The sequence below is a fragment of the Barbus barbus genome (assembly GCF_936440315.1).
Source record: "Barbus barbus genome assembly, chromosome: 30".
NCBI classification, from domain to species: domain Eukaryota; kingdom Metazoa; phylum Chordata; class Actinopteri; order Cypriniformes; family Cyprinidae; genus Barbus; species Barbus barbus.
This window is the reverse complement of record NC_136758.1, coordinates 5,784,077-5,805,292: the sequence shown is the minus strand read 5'-3', so window position 1 is coordinate 5,805,292 and position 21,216 is coordinate 5,784,077. Positions and strand designations below refer to the sequence as shown.

General features: G+C 37.6%; 1 protein-coding gene across 1 annotated transcript in view; it reads left to right on the top strand.

Moving 5' to 3' along the window:
- Positions 1 to 21,216, top strand: part of kif6 (kinesin family member 6) — a 156,904-nt gene that overhangs the window by 124,914 nt on the left and 10,774 nt on the right. Inside the window, exons 16-20 of the mRNA XM_079385612.1 lie at positions 2,324 to 2,374; positions 9,829 to 9,910; positions 10,076 to 10,211; positions 12,424 to 12,491; positions 18,993 to 19,108. Coding sequence (XP_079241738.1) covers positions 2,324 to 2,374; positions 9,829 to 9,910; positions 10,076 to 10,211; positions 12,424 to 12,491; positions 18,993 to 19,108 — 453 coding nt within the window. The remainder of the gene's footprint in view (positions 1 to 2,323; positions 2,375 to 9,828; positions 9,911 to 10,075; positions 10,212 to 12,423; positions 12,492 to 18,992; positions 19,109 to 21,216) is intronic.

Below are 21,216 nucleotides of genomic sequence, written 5' to 3'. Positions count from 1 at the left end.
AATAGCATTAAAATGGTTTTTAAAAATGTATTTCATGTTGGCTATATTGTCTAAAAACAAAAGAATGCTAGTTTTACTTACTCGGAGCATGCGTATTTGTTCAGTGAATTTAACATGTTAACGTGGTCTGGCGAAAGACGGGACTAGAGGCGATTCCGCACTTAAAAAAAAATTATAATCGCTCGGCAGGAACTGAAGTCACAGGCACGCAGAGAGATAACTACAAGCAAGCAGGCAGTTTCGAAAAGATCCTGGAAATCCCACAGCTCCACCGAAGTGGGTCTTCGTTTAGAAGAATAGATCAGATGGGATCACGGACCGCAGCGACGTATGAAAGATTGACATTGCTGGCTTTGGCTAGCCTCCAAGCTAACGCAATCGTGCCTGTATTGAATAAGATTACGCATCGCTCCAGTAGAGTTATTGTAAGCCAATTTGACAGTTTGACAGTTTACACAACTTTTCCATCTCCTTCTAATAAAAAAAAATCCCACACCTTGCTGGTCTTTCGCGTTGTCATTTTGAGCTCGCCGCAACTGACATGAAGAAAACGCATGAGAGGTCTGAGGTAAAAATTTAGTTTCTGCCCAGATACGCTTTTAAAAATATTTATATATTTTGATATGTATTCTTTTTCAAAAGTTTTATTTTAACTTGTTTTAAATGTAACGTTAAAATGATGGTAATTTGAATGATAAAATCATAGTTTTTTGGGGGTTTTTTTCTTTCGTGTAATCGACTATTGTTTTCAGTGTCAACTAGTAGGAGCTGTACCGTTTAGTCGACTAGACCCACACATCCCTAAAAGAAACTTGTCAACGCTGCCCCGTGACTTTTATTAATAACGTAGTTTAAATACTAAATCGCTACATTATATTTTCCAGCCACGAGATGATAAAATTGCTGTTTTTGAAACTCGCTCATTGTAAAGAGAGACAGACGTGTGCATGCAACTTTCATCTCTGTCTCTCTCAAATTGTCCATATTTGAGAAAAAGGTTTAGCGATATCTAATTATTTCAGGGACTTGCCCCCTTCAATGTCTATGGTGGTTATCGCCATGATCAGACATGAAAATATGTTGTAGCACTATCGTGCTGTCAGTAATTATTTTAACGTTAGCAAACTTTAGCAATTTTTTTTTTAAACATTTCTTTGAATAACATGACCGTAAATATGAACACACGATTGAATTTAAATACATTGAATGTAATGTAATCAAACAAATGATTACTTTTTATCAAAATTTATTACTTTTTATTATTATTTTTATTATCTTTATTAATGCCAAAAATGCCTACATTTATGTGGTTATTCTCATACCCCTTTGTTTGAAGTGTGGTCCCGAAAAATCTTAATTTGAAGGGCTATCTAGCCCCTACCCCTACCACTCCATCCAAAAGAGAATTGAGACAAGTAAGGGGTAGAAATGGGATTGGGCCTTGCTTACTGCAATTCCCTGTATTTGGGAATCAGCCATTCCTCTTTGTCTCAATTACAAATGGTTAAAAAGTTCATTGCATAGCACATTAGTCAACTGTTTTAAATTGCGCTAAAGCATGATGCCAATGGATTGGCAAGCCGTGTAATGGTAGATCATGCATTGGTCTGAGTTTGGGTTGGACTGACTTTTTGACTGAGTGTTTGAATAAATTGAGACTGCTGCAGCTCTTTTATTCCTGCTGCAACCAATGTGTAGTGTACCCCATCTGAATGATGGCCAAAACTTTACTGATGTTTCTTGAAGTTTTATTAGCGTTTCTTTTTTACTCCAGAAATCACCGTAAGAGCTGAATGAAACGATATAAAAATGTACATTAACATTACTAGACATGTTCGGCGATTTTCACAAAACACTTGCTTTTAACTAACAGTATACAAATGCACAAAACTTATGCCTTTTCAGGGGGTGCGGAATAAATTTATAAACAGTCCTTTCGTGCACGAGTTCTGTTAGAATCCTAATCCTAATCCTAAACCGCCATGAAGCATTCGCTCTCCATACCATTTCTCTTTACTCTCTCTTTGTTGAGAAAAGCAGATTCCGTTTCAAAATAAAAGTTCCCGTATACAACGGACATAATACGATCCTTAAACAATGTTTAACATACAAAATATTTCAAAGGCAACACAAACCAAATAGAGAAATTAAAGATAACTCTTATTAAAGTCTGTTACAGAATGTAACCCTTGAACTGTCAAAGAATGTTCATCACATATTTTACAGTATAAGGATTTTTAATGAAAGGGATCAACAATACATAAATATTTTCATGCATCTCCCTTTCTTCCCTTTCACATCTCACCTTTACCCTCGCTTCTAGATGAGCTGAAGTCCCAGCTGAAAATTAGACGAAAGCAAATGGCAGCCCAAGGTTAGTAACTTTCAAAATACTTAAGACATTCATTTAACCATTAACCATTCATTTTTGCATTCCTTTTTCTTACCACATTCTAATCCTACTCATTTAAAGATACAGTAGGTTAATGTGGCCACGTACACACTGCAAGTTTCAGGAGTGACAAATGGATTTAAATTATCCTGTAGTCCTGTAAATTATCGTTCCATGCATGTATGGAACAGCATTCACTACCTTATTTGTAACCATAGCAACATTTTGGTGTTTTGTGAGAGTGAAGAAGAATTTATGTTTTTGTTCTGATAGACGTGCTGTGTGTTGTTTATGCTCGGGAGGCTGCTTTAGAGAGCGCTGTCTTGCAGTGTTGCCATGTCCTCATATTTACAAGCGCTTTTAGGGATGTTGTTTGGTCTTAGCTCATAAAGATAGGCACTTTATGAAGTTAATAAAGTGGACTGTTGCGGATATGAGGTGTATGCTTGTTTTGGTGTTATAAAACAAAGCATTTGGGTGTTTTAGTGTTTTTTTGTGCTTGTCCTTGTTTGTTGTTTTTTTTCTATGAAGATCTGGCAACACTGACACTACCGCAGTGCAACTAGTCCCATGTCAAAATGTGCTAAGGTTAAGACTTCTTTCACTGTTATTTTCTTGCATCTCACATACAGACAGACACATTTATGATGCACATTCAAATAGGTCATTAGCAACTAGTTGTTCAGTTCAGTTCCAAATACACTGTGTAACATTTTTATAAATGCAGTTGTCACTACCTAACTTAATGCGGTTGTCGAATATTGTTGTCACTCACGTATTTTAGTGAATTATGTGTGTACAGAATGCGATTAAGGAGTAAAAGGTTAACTGACACCCAAATTTATCTGCAGTGTGTTCGTGGCCTGTGTGTCATGGGTCTGGCAGCAACTGCCTTTTTGTTATGTTGAAAGAGAACTGTAATGTGAACATGGACCATGTAACTCACTGCAGTGAATTCTAAACAGTAGAGAGGTGTACATGTAAAAAAAAAATCTACCTGTTGTTACTGTATTAGTGTTTTTAGGTCTTTAACTGCATCCCAAAAGACACACCCCTAGTGAAAAATAAATATACTTAATTGTATTTCAAATATATTTATTTCATGATAAGTATACTAAAAATAGATTGACATGTCTATACTAACTGAAAATATCTAAATGTAGTTATTTCATGCTTTCATCAAGCACAAACTTAGTGTGCTACACAAATGCATTTGTAAAATACTATACTTTTTACAAATGTATTAGGGGAAAGATGATATATATATGGATTAAGGCAAGGCAAGGCAAGTTTATTTATATAGCACATTTCATACACCGTGGTAATTCAAAGTGCTTTACCTTCAAGGAAATTAAATAGTCATTAAAAATAATAATAATCACAACAATAAAAATGAAATGACAAAAATGTATTTAAAATGAATTTAAAACAGTTGGAATGGAAAAATGATTATACATAAAATACAGTGCAATCAGTTCGGACATAGCACAGTGCTCATTCAACAAATGCACAGCTAAAGCCCGGCTCACACTGTGCGATTTTGGCCACGATTTGGTCGTCTGAGACAAATTTTGAAAATCCTAAAATCCTAAAAGATTCCTATAATCCTAGGCTAAAATCGGTTGTCTAGATCGCTGGTTTGACATGTTCACCAACAGCCGATTAATGGCCGTTGCGATCAATTTATTAAATATTTATTAAATATTAAATATAATATTAAAATCCCCTGCAATAATTAAACAGTCAAACTCAGAGGAAATCATTGATAACAGTTCTGTGAACTCTCCAACAAAGGCTGGAGAGTATTTTGGAGGCCTTTAAAGAATGATAAACAGAATGCATGGAGCACCTTTCAGCACAATACCTAGGTATTCAAAAGACAAATACTGACCAAATGACACTTGCTTGCATTGATAAACATCTTTAAATAGAGCAGCTACACCTCCACCTCTCCTAACAGTCCTGCAGACACTTATAAAATTAAAGTTAGGAGGGGCTGGTTCATTGAGGACTGTTGCACTGCAGCTGTCTTCAAGCCTTGTTTCATTTAGAAACATAAAATCCAGGTTGTTTGTGGTTATTAAATCATTGATCAGAAATTATTCATTTTTTAGTGAGCGAATGTTTAAAAATGCTAACTTGATGGAATTACATTTTGTCTCTACAGCAATCTTAGTTTGATGCACAATAGGCCTCAGATTAGATGGGCCAGCCGTACGGCTTGAGAAGGCCTTCGATTTTCTATCACGTGATAAAACAGAAAAAGAGAAGGCTACAGGCACACTGGGTTCCCGCTTGTTCTGTAAAAAAATTTGAATGTTGCTGCTAATATAGCGGGGACCCGACACATATCACAGAGCTGTTATCAGTTGTTTTTGGTTCACCTACAGCCGATGGAGGAGGGTTTGGCCTCTGGCGTTGTGGCAGCGGTCGGAGAGCTCTCACAGGAGGAGGAGGGCGAGCTGGGCCCTCAGGCTTTGGTGGTTGTGGGGACCGCCGTTTTTTTAGTTGATATCTGGGGGCTTGCAGTGAAAGAGTGGGGGAGTTTGGTCCCAGCATATGCCAGTTCCTCCATTTTCTGTGAGAAGCTTAGAAGTGGAGATGCTGGAGAGAGGGATAATATCAGGTGAGGCTCTGGTGTTTCTGGTGGCTGTGATATGTTGTCTTGGCTTCCCTGGCTGTTTTCCAGAAAGTTGTCCTTGGGTGCTGAGTCTTGGAGCTGTTGTAGTATGTCACAATCTGTTTGTGATGAGCTCTGTTGGCAGGGCTCAGCCGGGATAGTTTCCATGAGGAAAGCTTGTTTTGCCTGCGTGGCATTATCAATGTCCTTGTGGGATGTGTCAACCACATGATGACTCTGAAGCTGTTATGAAGTCCTGTGGTCACTCATACTCTGTCCAGGTGTGTGTGTGCCATTGAGGCCGAGTGGATTGGCCCACACCACACCACTGAAGGATGAAGGAGGGAGAAATAGATATTGTCCTTTAGCACTCTTGCACCAAGTTTGTTTGCGTGGAGGCCATCCAGTTTAAACAGTTGTCTATGGGCCCAGAAAATATTGAAGTTGTCGATGAAGTTGACCCCTTTTGTACTGCAGGTTCTTTGTAGCCATGTATTCAGCCCAAGCAGCCGTGAAAACATGTTAGTTCCCCTTGCTGGGAGTGGTCCACTGATGAATGACTGAACTTCAAGTCTTTGAAGTGTTTCAAAGAGTTCACTGAAATCCTTCTTAAGGAGTTCTCACTGCTCTTTCCGAATATCATTCTTCCCCACATGGATGATGACTCGATTTACAGTCTTGTGCTTCATCAGAATGTTCCAAAGTTCCCTGTTCATATCAGAGATGGTTGCTTGAAGAAAGCAGCATGTTGTTGTAGCCCTGCCACTGATGTTTCAGGTAATAGAGTCACCCACTATCAGAGTCCTGGGCTCAGCTGCGCTCTGAGCTGAATGCCGCTGTCTGCCTGACCCTTGAGCACCTGTTAGTAGCAATGTTAGCTGCTGGCTGATTCGATCCATTTTTTGTCACATTTGGGGATTCCTCATCCACATTCATTAATGCTTCAAATCTGTTCTCAAGATGTATAGGGGGTTGTAGAATGCCAGTGTTTGCAAGTCTTGTCAATAGCCGTATATGATGTCTCGAGTGTCTCTGGGTCTCGCTCCCTGTTTGTGCCATCAATTAGTCTGTCGATCAGTTTCAGCTTGTTTCTCTACACTTTGCATAAACTGTTGAGATTCACAAGACTCACCGGCTGTATGCTGAGGGGGTCCGTGATGATCGCCTGCTGTGTGTTTTCCGCCTGTTTAGGAAGTCCAGCAAGTAACTTTGTTTCAAGAACCGTAATCCTTTGTAGAAGTCTGTGGCAGTTCATGCAGCAAGTATATTCCACGAGAGGCATTTTTTCTCGTCTGTTTGAATGTAGACAGCTGTGTTTTCCCATCTCTGGAATGTAAGCTGCTGGCAGTGGGAGGTAAAGAGTCTTATTTTTCCAAAAACTGTTGTTTGAGCACTGTGCCGATCTGCTGAAGTTAAAATCTTAGAGAAATCTGAGAAAAGTACATAAATAGGGAGCAAAGCACAGAGCAATAAGCAGGAGCGTCTGAACAGTAGCGAACCGGCTGGAAGCGCTTTGAAGGCGATTTGCAGTGTTCAAGTCCATATAATTTGTGCTGTCATTGATGAAGAAAAAAACAGCTTACTTAGTATTTGTAGCAGTATAGAAAGACTACAAAGTAACCGCAGTTTATGTCTGCTTTTAATGTATGTTCAACACTCTTACAGTGTAATTGAATTGTAATGCCACCAACATACATATGAAGTTTATGCTGAATGAATTCTGCATTTCAAAAATTTAATAAACGAGTGGATATTTAAAGTGTAATTAAGTATACTTGGAATAGTTCCACTTTAGCACAAACAAATATATTAATACAACTTTAGTTTAACTTCAGCATTGCTTTTGCACAACTAAAATGCATTTAGTACAAAATTAGTTGTTCCAATTTAGCAGACCTCAAGTATACCAATTTATAGTGTGCCACAAATATATTTAGTTATAGTAAAGTACATATGAATAAATTGTACCTAAGTATACTATTTTTTCACTTGGGACTATACGCTATGCACTTATATACTATGTATTTATGCACTTAACCATGTAGTGAATTTTATAAGGTTTTGTCATTTATAATCGGAGTCTGATACCCCCTCCTCCATCACAACATAATTAAAGCTGTGTTGAGTGCATGAAGTGTCCAACATTCCACACTTTACCACACTTTTTTTTTGTTTTTTTGTTCAGAGAACAGTGAACTGAACGCAACTTAAATACATTGGCAAATGAACATAATTAACTAGACACACCTGAACCAAATGACAATCAGACAAAGACGGGAAACTAGGTCACAGAGCACATGGGGAATGAAAACACAACAAAAAGTCCATGGGTGTGACAGTTGCCCAACCCCAAACCCCCGCGAACTCACGCGGGGGTTTGTGGCGCAAACTCACGCCACAGAGATAAAGTGAGGGTCGGAAGGAGACTTAGGAGGAGGACAAAGGAGTGGATATGGGATGGTGACAGGAGACGGCAAAAGGGCTGACAGGAAGGCAGGCAGACAGGCAATGCAGGGAGGATAGGTGGGAGTTCAGGATGCTCAGGGGGCTTAGGAATGGTGTGTGCTGCCCACATACACCATAAGGTTACTTCCAGCACCGTAAGCGCCAGCAACAGGGGAACAACCTTCGTGATCGTTATAATACAGGTATATAGTTCAGGGCAGACAGATAATTCCAGGTAGACGGACAGTTCAAGACAGATAGACAGTTCAAACATGACCTCCATGGTTGTGACGGGACAGACAGATGATGGCGAGAGAAGACAAGGCATATCCGCATATATATTAACATCCTCTGAGCACAGCGTCGCTCCACCATCGCATGTCTAGCAGCCGGTACGCACACCTGGACTGACATCGACTGAGGCTCTGGCTCCGGGGTGATCCTCAGCTCTGTTGCTCTCCTTTTTGGAATTTTCAGTGTGAACGCACAACTCACACTATATATACTACAAAATGTGATTTGGGACACACCTATTGATTTTTGAGCGATAAACTTTGCTAGTACTATGGAAGAATGATTTGATTTGAGACATGTATGTAAGGTGTTTTAGTCATTGTAGTGAATTTTGAATGTGATGTCAAGTCACCTTTATTTTTGCAATGCTTTATACAAAGCAGATTTTTTTCAAAGCAGTTTCAAATATGATATATGATGTATTAAAATAAATAAAACGAAAATTACTAAATAAATGAATGAATGGAGGGATTTACAGTATATAGCGCTTTATTGTGTATTGCTGTACACCCAAAGCGCTTTACTGTCATGTGAGGGGATCTCTCCTCATCCACCACAGTGTGCAGCTTCCACGTGGATGATGCGACGGCAACCACAGTACAATGGCGCCAGTATGCTCACCACACACCAGCTATAGGTGGAGAGGAGAGAGAATGATAGGGCCAATTCAGTGGATGGGGATTATTGGGAGGCCATGATTGACAAGGGCCAGTGCAGTTTGGCCAGGAGACCAGGGTTATACCCCTACTCTTTACGAGAAGTGCCATGGGATTTTTAATGACTACAGAGAGTCAAGACCTCGGTTTACCGTTTCATCCAAAGAGCAGTGCTTTTTACAGTATAGTGTCCCTGTCACTATACTGGGGCATTAGACCATAGGGTGAGCACCCACTGCTGGCCTCACTAAAACCTCTTCCAGCAGCAAACTAGTTTTCCCAGGAGGTCTCCCATCCAGGTACTGACCAGGCTCAACCCTGCTTAACTACAGTGTGCAACCAGTCTTGGGCTACATGTCATATGACTGTAAATAGAATTATTTGTTTGTTTGCTTGTTTATTTGTTTTCTGTTAGTTTAGTGTTATTATTCAGCTACAGTCATTCAGTTTTAAGTCCTGTGTGAGCTTCATCGATTATGATACAAGCTCAATTCAGCATTAAGCATTTCTACTGCAAACAGTAATGTTGATATTGAATGTTGACTTGAGTCAGTTCAGTGTTGTTTCAATTCACTTCAATGAATTGAGTTTAAAACAGTGTTGATGTTGCTGAATTCATCAATTATGAACACATTTTAATTGAGCTATAAAGCAGCTCTGCAGAAGTGAAGTGAAGTGACATTCAGCCAAGTATGGTGACCCATACTCGGAATTCGTGCTCTGCATTTAACCCATCCAACGTGCACACACACAGCAGTGAACACACACACACACACCGTGAACATACACCCGGAGCAGTGGGCAGCCATTTTATGCTGCGGCGCCCGGGGAGCAGTTGGGGGTTCGGTGCCTTGCTCAAGGGCACCTCAGTCGTGGTATTGAGGGTGGAGAGAGCGCTGGACATTCACTCCCCCCACCTACAATTCCTGCCGGCCGGAGACTCGAACCCGCAACCTTTGGATTACAAGTCCGACTCTCTAACCATTAGGCCACGACTTCCCACACGACTTCCCAGAGGACAATAGTGTCATCATTAATCTAAATTCAGTTCAAGTTTTGTTCTCATCCAATAAGCACAGCGCCATCAAACTGATAGTCTTTACATTGAGAGTTGTTAAAAGTGTGGTAACAGTGTGAAAAGTTGAGACAAACTAAATATCTAAACTAAATATATGTAACTATATATGAGAAATGTGCCCTAGTGATTGTAAAAACCTATAATACAGTTACTGTGGATATATAGCACAACAGGATTATTTTATTTTTTTGGAGGATCATGTTTTCCATTCCAAATTTCTCATTGTTTTGACTTTTGGAAAATTTGTCCAGCTTTTTGTTAATTACAGTTGATAACAGTTCAGAATAAGTCATATTACATTGCACCAGTTTCTTATTGTACCTCTTTGTTCTGTTCTGTTTAGGCTTAACAGGAAACCAAACAGCATCAGAGTCAGACTATGTCGAGGAGAGAATTCTCAAGCAAATGGAGGAGGAAAAGAAAAAGTGTGTCAAATTTTATTATTTAAATATCTGTAATTCACTACTCTAACCTTCTTTGATCTTATAATGTACAATTTACAGGATAATACTTTATGGAGTTTTATTATCAATTTATGGAATATGCCTTGTATATAGTACATTACTAATTTTGTTTTTTTTTCTTTATAGTTACAAGTTCAAATCTGGATGTTTAAAAGGGTTGAAGACAGAGATTGAACATCTACAGCTGTTGCATGAAAAGTTGAAAGTGAAACTTCAAAAGGACTTTGAGAATTGGTGGACCCAGGAGGGTGCTAGGCTACAGGTTTTTTTTTTTTGTTGTTACTTCTTGATAATTTGCTAGTTAGTAACTTTGCAGTACAGTCCAGATTTATCTGATGTGATGATTAACAATTGCTCAATTGCAATTGCTATTAAACGTGACATGTTGTTGTAGTTTTCAAGGATTCAAGGTTTTATTTGTCACGTACACGGTTATATAGAGAATATATAACCAGCATTAATATGTAAATCAGGTCCGCTCCACAGACTGTGCAAATGTTTATAAAGTATATGACAAATAAAAAAGAAAGAGATAAGATAGTAACAGAGAAATAATTCTAGGAAGTACAGGACAGTGTAATAGACTGAAACACAATAAATATTCAGATGACCATGTATGTACAAGAAGAAGAATATGCGAAGGTAAGAACAATAATACAGTTTGTTACATAGCAGCAACAAAACAGGAGGTGTGTCAAGTATATTGGATGTCAAGTATATTGGATATTGTGTGTGGACTGTTGGGAAGTGAAGTCATGTTGATGTTAAGAGACTGAGTTTGAGTTTAGGAGCCTGATGGCCTGAGGGAAGAAGCTCTTCCTAAGTCTCTCAGTTTTGGCCATCAGACTATGAAAGCATTTATCAGAAGGCAGTAGAATGAATAAACCGTTACCAGGGTGACAGGAATCCTTGATGATTTTAGAGCCTTTTTCAGTTTCTGAGGTAGATGTCCTGCAGAGAGGGGAAAGCAGTCTCTGAGATGCGCTCAGCTAAACACACAACTGTCTGCAGGGATTTTCAGTCTTGATTGGAGATTTTCCCATACCATTCTGAGATACACTGATTTAAACGCTTTTTATGGCCCCTGAATTGAAAGTTTTCAGGATTGCTGGTGAAACCCTGAATTTCCTCAGCTGTGCCAGATGGTACAGTCTTTGCCTGGCTTTATTTGCCTGAGCTTGAATGTGTGCAGACCAAGTCAGGTCCTCAGAGATGTTCACACCATTTAGCATAAGCTATGCTTTATCATTATCATTAAGTAAACTAAGGCTGTGGCACTCGGGTGCACCTTGCTAAGCCACTAGTTAAAATCTATGGACTTTGTTAGCCCAGATGTGCAGATACACATAGGTTAAGACACTAGATGTTAAGATATACACAGGTACACACAGCATACTCTATTAGTGTTTAGCCATTCGGCAAAGCAGGACCAGGCAATCATAAATAGTAAAGCACATGATTCTCATGGCTCTTTGCATCTGCTGTTTTTGAGGGACTATATTGACCTGTTTACTGTCAGCCCCTGTGTGGAGATATATGTCTACTGATACAACAGTTTGGTCTAAAATCAAGTCATTGATCGATAACACTAGCAAAGCTTGCCACTCAACAAGCACTTTGTGTCACTCATAAAACAATGACCTAAAAAAACTAACGACAAAAAAGTGAACAAATTATTTGAGAAATGAGTCTTAGCGATTGAAAAAAAAAAAAAAAACTGTACAACCGAACTGTAAAATCCGAAAGAAATATTCAGAAAGTTTGTGGTATATTTGATACTCACCTTTTTTACTCTTCCTACACAGTGTGTTCAAAATGAGCTCCTCAAGACAATGAGGAGGCACTTATTGGATTTTTTTTTTTTTTTTTTGTTTCATAGACAAATTTAATTGTGAAGACGCAAAATAGGAAGTCTGTCTTTATTTTGGAGAAGCTTTAATGTCACAAAATACTAGTATCACTGCTACATCGAGCTGATGATATCATGGCAATTTTGTTACAGAGTTATAAATATTAGTACATCTTCTCATAGTTCTTTTCTTAACTGATCACTCTGCTGGATACTATGACCAAACAAATCTGCTCAGCTTAACAACAGGCCAGCCATTTGTGCTTGGCCCAACAACCGCTGCTTGTCCTAGTCTTCCTTTCTTATTTTTCTGCTCTAAAACAAATTTTCATGATGTTAATGCACAATTGTCCATATTTAGCAGTTTAGAGCTGGGCGTTAGTAGGCTTTACTTTTGACAACAAATATAAACAATCAAGATTCAAGACTGTTTGTCTGCCAAAAACTAGTTGCCACTAGGTTGTGCTATAATATTAAAAACTATAAATTGAATGCATTGTTTTGTTCCATATATTGATTTACTTCAAATAAATAAATATAAAAAATTAAAATAAAAAATAAAACTTATGAGAAGCTAGAATTGTTACATTGGCCTAAAGTATATATCTGTATCATTATTCATCAGGGTCACAGTGCAGAGAACACTGAAAGCAGTCAAAGTCACGTCAGCCCTCTCAGCCGCATGTTAACCAGGTGACAATGTTTTATATGTCTCTCTGTGTGTGTGTGTGTGTGTGTGTGTGTGTGTGTGTGTGTGTGTTAGTTAAATATTTTACGTGTTTACAGTTGTTTGCTTGTGAATTATGTAGATGATTCCATGGGGCCCAAGCTGCTGAAGGTGAGAAATAAAACAAGAATTAGTTATAGAAACAAAAAAATATATAATGTTTAACGTTTTTTATTTTACTGTGTTGCTGTACAGTTTTTACCATCAATATTTATCAGAAATATTGACAGCAAACAATCATTGCTTATGACAGAAGTCAGTTAAGTAATCAAATAGAAATAGCATTGTAACATGCACACACTAAGTATTTGGTGATAGCAGACTTTGCCTCATAAAGTTATCCTACTGTGTTTTCCAACATGACTGACCACCATATTTGTTGTCACTGCTATATTAAGGCAAGAATAAAATCTCTATAATATGGTGACTGGGAAGGGACCTGTTTGGTTCACTTAGTATTGTCGTGATTATATGTTGTGGCCACGAGATATTAATTTGTGGGAACGTCATATTAACTCTTGGGATTGTGATAAAATGTTGTGGTCACAAGATCATTTTGTCGATGTAACAACATCCTTTTCTCATGGCCATGACTTTTTGTGTTGAGGAAACAACATATTTTTCTCATGGCCACAAGTTTAATGCTTAAACAAACCTGCGTGACCATAGCAATCTGGGATTACCAGAAATTTATAAATTATTAAATTTTTTTATTTAAAAAAAAATCATAATTTATGCGCAACGTCACATAGACAGCATTGAAATTAAGTTTATCATGAATAAATGTTAAAAGAATATGTAAAAACATGAAATAAAGTAGACCTATAGAAAACATTTTTATCCATCCCACAGTCTTGTAAATCCATTAACTGATCATATTTTTCCATAATATTTCATTATTATTATTGGTTATATTTTTATATTTGTTGTTAGCCTGTGTATTTGGTTTTTATTTTCCATACATTTTGATGTCTTTGCTTAAAGCTGCAGTCCGTAACTTTTTTTGGTTAAAAATGATCCAAAATCAGTATTTGAGAAAGTAAATAACCAACCAGTGTTCAAAACTATCACCTTCCTTTAGCCCGATTCACAACGTTACCTTATAATAATCTTTTCTAATTTGACTGGTACGGGTAGGTTTTCACAGGAGATTCAAGCATGGCACTGTGTCATTGCGTCACGTCTGTAAACATAAAGAAGTTTTCCCGGCTAGTAGGCTATCGCATGTGAGGATCCTGCAACAGGTATTATAGCATATCGTTTATAGCCTTTTCTCACAGCAGCTGGAATAATTGGCGGATTTTAATCCAGAAAGGACTGTGTTTATGAAACGCTTGTGAATGAAATTAAATTATATTCAAGTTTTAAATGTGTTTCTGATTACAGATAGCCTGGGATTACACAAGATTTGTATTTTAAAGAAAACCATTTGGAAGGGAGCATAGTTTGCTTTTTGGGTTAAAAGAATTTCTTAATATGAAATTTGAATGGCATGACAATTAGATTAAACTGTACAGAAATTGAAATCTACACACTATACTCAACAATCACGCAATGCTGATGTTCACATTAATAATTTGAGAACAAAGTATAACAACGATAATAAATGTGATATGAGCTAACTGATCTTTAGATTTAATTACCATTGGTAGCGCGATTTATGGTAATGCTTTTTTTCCTCAGTTGGGCAGAACAAACGTGGCAGACTTGTTACTTGTTCAGATGGCAATATATGGTGAAAATTATTATTTGGGTCATATATTCCAAGACGTAGGCTAGAATCTGTGATTGCGAAGTACAGTAAATATCCACACAGGTGCAGTGACTGACAGCTACAGATTCACCTCAAAACATTAGATTCATCCACGCTGGAGCCATGCCGGAACACCAGATCACAACCCCACGCACGGAAGAAAATTCTGCAAGAAACTGCAATTCCAGGTTTTCAAACATAGATGGCGACAAAAAGGCAAAAGTTACGGACTGCAGCTTTAGCGTTACATATATTACATAATATGTTTTGTAAATAGGCTACTGTAAATGCCCAACATGCCAATAAAGCTTTAGGCTCTATTTCTAGTGCATTTACAGGAATTTTACTGGAAGTTCACTTTAAAGGGAATTTAACATAGCCTATAATATTTAATTGTATTTCGGCTAGTAATTAATACGCCATAATTATAAATGCTAGCTGTTTAATTTCATTTGCATACTTTTATAATGCAAATGAAACAAAATATTCAAAATAAAATATTAATATGTCTATTTCTAATAATCCCGGGTTGCTGTGGTCATGCGTGTTTACGCATTAAATTCATGGCCACAAGAAAAATATGTAATTCCCTCAACATCTCGAGGCCACGCCTTCACATCTCATGGCCACACCAAAAGAATAGGTGTGTTTGACTTGAAGCAGCACTGTGCAGACCGATTGGGGAGAGTATCCGCTTGCAGTCGGGGGCAGAATTGAAAGCGGAGACGTCAAGTTGGACACTTTCTGCTCCCGGTAGTGAGGCTCTTGCAGTGCTTGCATATTCTATCACAGATGAAGTGAATAAAATGCAATATTTGCCAAATGCACAGACATATTTGAAAGGTTTTCAAGAGCAACAGAAACACTCTTTTATACTGCTTAATACAGTGCCATATCCTCCCAGCTATGGCGTTTTTGCCTCTTTAGTGGACATTCAATTTTAGTGAATTTCTCTGAGACCTCACATGTCACAGTTGTAAGTCTGTATGTCCTGTACAGAGCACATTCAGGGCTTTATAGAGATATTAAATGTTTGGAAGTTTGACCATGACCACACCCTCTCCTAGGTCTTTAAAGATGGCTAAATTTAATTTAGTGAAAAAATTAATATATAAATAAATCCTTATGGAAATATGATTATATTTTGTAATTGTCATTTAAATCTGAATAATTTTCAAACTTTTTTTAACTGGTTAGGGCTATATTTTTATATTTTATTGTTATATATTATTATATTATAATTGTATTTATGCCCATGTGTGACGATAAATTAGCATTTTCATTTACAAATGAAACTATGTGAATGATTCATTCCTCAACTAAACACTATAATATTTATAATTATAGTCTATTAATTAGCCAAAATAAAATTAAATATATGTTAAATTCAAACTTTAAACTGCACTTCCAGTAAAAATTCCAGTCAGTCGGAGCTTTCTTTCATGCCTTCATCAGCAAATGCACACAAAAGCACATCGGAATGACAGTCTTGAGGAGTATCCACGGAAACGAGTATTGTTTCCGCTTTACCCTTTTACCACTTTACCCCAAACCAGCAGGTTCACGACTTCTCCAACCTCTAATACTGCTCTGCCTCATCGCCGTATCGACTCAAATGCATAGGCAATTGCACTTATTATAGACTCAACAGTGCTTTCAAGGTCATCTTCCTCCATTTCAAAACAAGTGTGTGTTCGAAATGTAAAGAAATGCTTATATTACTATACTAGCCATCAGAGCGAACCAACCCCATGACGTCGCACGCCGTGGTACTGCAAGATGGCGGCGCCCTTGCTCCAAAAGCTATAACAAAACAACCTTTTTACGTTAAAATGGTTACATACAATTTTTTTTCCCTAAATAATGTAAACATGACTGACTGCTTCATTTCCACTTTAAATCTTGAGACTGATTGGCCAAATTTAAGACCTTGCATTTCTTTGCCCTGATGAACTTGACTGAATTGGCAGTGATTTTTGGGTCTTTGTCCTTTAAGTGACGTGACATATGGCCAAGTATGGTGACCCATACTAGGAATTTGTGCTCTGCATTTAACCCATCTAAAGTGCACACACACACAGTAGGGATGGGCGATACCTCTTATTTTATATTCGATCCAATACCGATATTTTCAAGCCCAGTATCGTCGATATTGATACCGATACCACTAAACTAAACTAAACTGATCTTTTAAATTATTAAAAGAATATAATCAGTAATTATACTCACTTAATATTAGATCTTAAAGTCATGATTTCTTTTTTTTTTTTTTTACATAGGCCTTTTTTTGCTTACACTGTCAGAAATAAAATTACTGGGCAGTAATCTCAAAGGTGCACCTATACCCCTAAAAGGAAGCATATTAGTACCATACAAGTATGCATGTTTTAAGGTTAGATAAGGTGTACCTTTGAGGGTATCTCAAGAAAAATAAACACTGTGTTACATAAGTACTAAAATTTATTATTATTATTATTATTAGCATGGTAAATTTGTGGTTACTGCAGTTTTACTACAAATACTGTGGTAAACTGTGGTTACTGTAATAAAACCATGGTTAATTTTTGTAAAAGGCTGTCAGGCTGTTGTACCCTTAAAGGTGAACATTTTTTTTCTGTCAGATTTATTAACAGTAATTACAGAACATAACACAAATTATTTGAACTTTCAACAACCAGTTTACATAAATTTACTTGCACAATATGTTATTCTTAAGGTTATCTATAAGCCAGTGTGCTCCAAAACAGTGACAAAATTCGGATTTGGAAGATATAAACATTCAAAGTTAGCAAATTCGTCACTCCCAAAACAACTTTTTTTTGACGTCACAACGTACTTCATCTTCTCGTCAAACTTTCTGTCCAATCAAATGCTCTCTACAACGCAAAGCGCCCGCCCCCTACACTATAAATAGGCACTGAAGCTGTGGCTGAGTTCGGTCACTTGTTCACAGTATTTCCTGAACAGTGAATGGCACATAGTGCACAATGTAGGTCATAGGGAACGATTCAGACAGTGTAAATATCCTTTCGATTGGGGCAAATGAGGTCTGGTTTCACGTTGTCATGCCAACCATTGCAGTGCTCACAGTCTAATCCGGACTTTGCGTTTAACCCAGTTGTTCTGTTCAGTTCCTGTTTCCAGTTTTGAGTTTGTGTAAATAAATCTAAATTGCTGCACTTAGATCCTCACCTCATCCTTATTTGCAACAGTTTTGTGACAAATTCATGATACATTTCATCTCCTTACTGTTTATAAGGTTATTCTCATTTTGTGCAAAAAATTGATAAACTATTTTAGAGAATGGTTTCATTTCCAAACTCTTATGAAATATGCCCAAATTATACCTGAAAGGATACATAATTTGTACTTATAGATGTTAGCCAGCAAGCTAACTAGTTAACCTTAATTAGCCTCTTGCCTGGAAAATGACATGCTTAAAGGGTTAGTTCACCTAAAAATGAAAATTAGCCTGTGTTTTACTCACCCTCAAAAGCATCCTAGGTGTATATGACTTTCTTCTTTCAGACGAATCCAATCGGAGTTGTATTAAAAATTGTCCTGGCCCCTCCAAACCTTACAATGGGGTAAGCGGATGCTTGTTTTGAACAGTTCAGAAGACGTGAAATAAAGTGTGCGCATCTGTAATAAAACATGCCTCACACAGCTCCAGGGGGTGAATAAAGGCTTCCTGTAGTGAATCCATGCGTTTTTGTAAGATAAATATCCATATTTCAAATGTAATAAACACTTTTTTCTCACTTCCGCTGACTGTCATACGTGGAAGAACATGGAGAGAGAACAAAACAAAACGCCGGTCACGAATTAGAAGCACAAAACGAGGATTTGTAAAGAAAAATGTCAGAGGATTTCAATATAAGCCAAGAGGAACTGGTTTTCCTTTGCTAAAGTAAAGAAACTTTGTTTCCTTTGCTCCTGCATATCTCAGAGGTGCGCGCACAACACCTATGTCCTATATAATCATGTTTAATATAACTCTGATGGGATACGTCTGAAAGAAGAAAGTCATATAAACCTAGGATTCTGTGAGGGTGGGTAAAACACAGGCTAATTTTCATTTTTGTGTGAACTAACTTAAATTATTGTAATTCATGATTGTTTTAGGCTGCAGCCCTAGTTCTTTGGATAAGCTTTTTTTCTGGGACACTTGAAATTGAGCTCAGGGGCATTAATATTACTTGTAGATACACTTGTAGCTACACTTTGTGTCAAATTTTTAATTCATAAATAATACATATGCAGTGTTGCATATTTTGATTTAATATAACTGTAAATAGTGGAGAGTGTTTGGTTTTATATGCAGTTTATTTGAATGTAATATATCATTTTCCCTAGGAAATATTTTGTACAGTTTATGGTAGTGCATATAATGGTAATGCAACTCTTCCAACTTTTAATAAATTGTGTAACTTTGTGTCAATAGACACATCTGCTTGTTTATTATACACGCAAGACAAAACACCAGTAGGGGGCCATGGGTCTTTTGATTATATTTTTAGAGGGCCTTATGCGTTTACTTTTTGAGAAAAAACATGCATGAGTCCATCACTTGCAGTATTTTAAATTAATTAACCCCAGCAGCCATCATCAAAAGCAAGGTGCCCTGGCTGATAATACTGATAGTGGAGCAATCATGTACCCTATCCTAACTATACCTGAAGCATCATGTTTTGGTTTGTTCATTGTGTTATAGAGCCTTGCCCCCAGCTGAATACTCATCTACCTCTATTCCTTTAACTGGAGATAAACAGACTGATGCTGATATACAGGCCTTCATCAGAGCCAGACACAACCTGCTCAACAGCACAGGTATTATTTACACACATACCCTAACACACACACGGCTGTCACAAATGGAAAAAGACTTGATTTAAACAACAAAAGCAGGCAAATAGGCAAATTCCTATTTTACTCTAACACGGTGTCTACGCCAGACGTGAGCAGCACAACATGACAAAGTCAATAGACCCGTTACCAGGGGCTGAAATTAACACCCGACCACAAGCCAAATGCGGGTGAATTTTGCAATTGGCTGGTAAAACTGTCAATCTACCTGCCACATTGGCGGGTAGCCAATGAGAATTGAGTGATTCATTAGTTGTTGTTTTTTGCGTCTGTTGTTTTTTTTTTGTTTTTTTTTAAGTCTGCCATTTCGTTGGATTTTAGCTCAAAATGTGGCGGCACATTACTGGGGTAAAGAGGCCAGCTGAAACGAACAACCAACAAAAAGATGAGGATGAGTCAAAGAAAAGTAAAAGACGACGTTTTAGTACAAAGTGGACAATTGGCGACAAGGGCAAGGTTCGTGAGTGGCTGATTTATCACCGCAGTACAGATGAAATGTACTGCAGTGACTGCCGAGTGTATGGCTCAGAGAAAGCGAAGTCAAATCCTTTTGTAATCGGGACTAAAAACTTAAAATTAGAAGCAATTAAGGACCACGGGTCATCAAAAAGCCACCTACACACAATAAGTTGCAAAATATCAAAGACTGCGCTTCCGGAGGAGACCGCAGCGGTCAAGGCACTGACGTCCATGAAAGCAGCGCAGTTTGAGAAGATGCGACTTCTGTTTCGGAACGATCACGCGATCGGCAAGAAGACGAGGCCCTTCTCTGACTACGTTTGTGTGTCACAGATGTGTGTGCGTGTGTATGTTGGGAGTTGGGAACCAGTGAGAAAATGTCCGGTACCCGGTAACTTTACCAGTAATATTCATTTATTTCTGCTTAACGTTCCTGAAGGCTGTAATTAACAGTTGCCAGGAACTGTCTACTGACTAAATCAGCCATCAACAAGGTCTAACTTATATCTGTTGAGTTAGTACGGTGTGTGTGTGTGTGTGTGTGTGTATACCTGTTTTTCTATCCTGGTGTGACTATGACATATGACTATGTCTGTGACACAGCAAATCAATGAATAAAAAGATTAAAAAATATATAGTCTAAGAGTTATTATTACTTATTATTATTACTGATAATGAGCACTTAAATGTGTATTCTTACAAGTTAAAGAATAATGTTTGTGTGATTTCTATTTTTCACCTTTATGAGGCAAAAAAAAAAACTGGCTGGTAAAAAGTTACTGTGGCAGGTGGATTTTTAAATCCACCTGCCACAGTGACTGGTGGTCAAAAAAGTTAACTTCAGGCCCTGCCCGTTACGATAGGAAAAGCTATCCCCAATGTATGCAGTGTGATACGGCCAACACAACAAAACTTCTGCTACTGCTGCTATTGATAATATTCACTAACATTTAAATACTGAGTTGAAGTACACACTGTTGCTGTTAATGATATTCACAATGTTGTAGTAGGAATTTACTGTGCGAGCTGTTGCGGTTGTATTATTTAATCTGAATTTGCTAAGCATAATATACTGCTGCTCCACGAAACCTGCTGTAAAACCTGTTGAATAAGCAAAGTAATAAAAATGCCTATTGCACTTTAAAGAGTTAATTTACCCTCCATGAGTTATCACTAAAATGTACTAAAACTAAAGCGCTTTCTGCTGCCGCTGCTATATTAACAACAATAATCATGTGACTTGCTATGCACGCTGCTGCTAATATTATTTCTAACCTTGCATCTGAATTTGCTATACATGCTTTACTGCTGCTACACTCCATGAGAGTACTATGATTGCTATAAGCCCAACTGAATACACAAATAGTAAATTCCAGTTTAGAGTATTAGAGTATTTTAAATTCCTACTCTTAGCTACGTTGTACATGGGCTACTGATTGGAAATTATTTATTACTAGTAGTAATTTTATATTTTAAACAAATTATGATTAATTATCTTTAAACTATCACTAAACATGACTTTCATAATAAACTCTTTACTATCGCTGAACCAAGGTAATGAGTGAAATAGAGATGTGGCCCTCTCTCAATGCGGCATGAGTACACGTATGAGT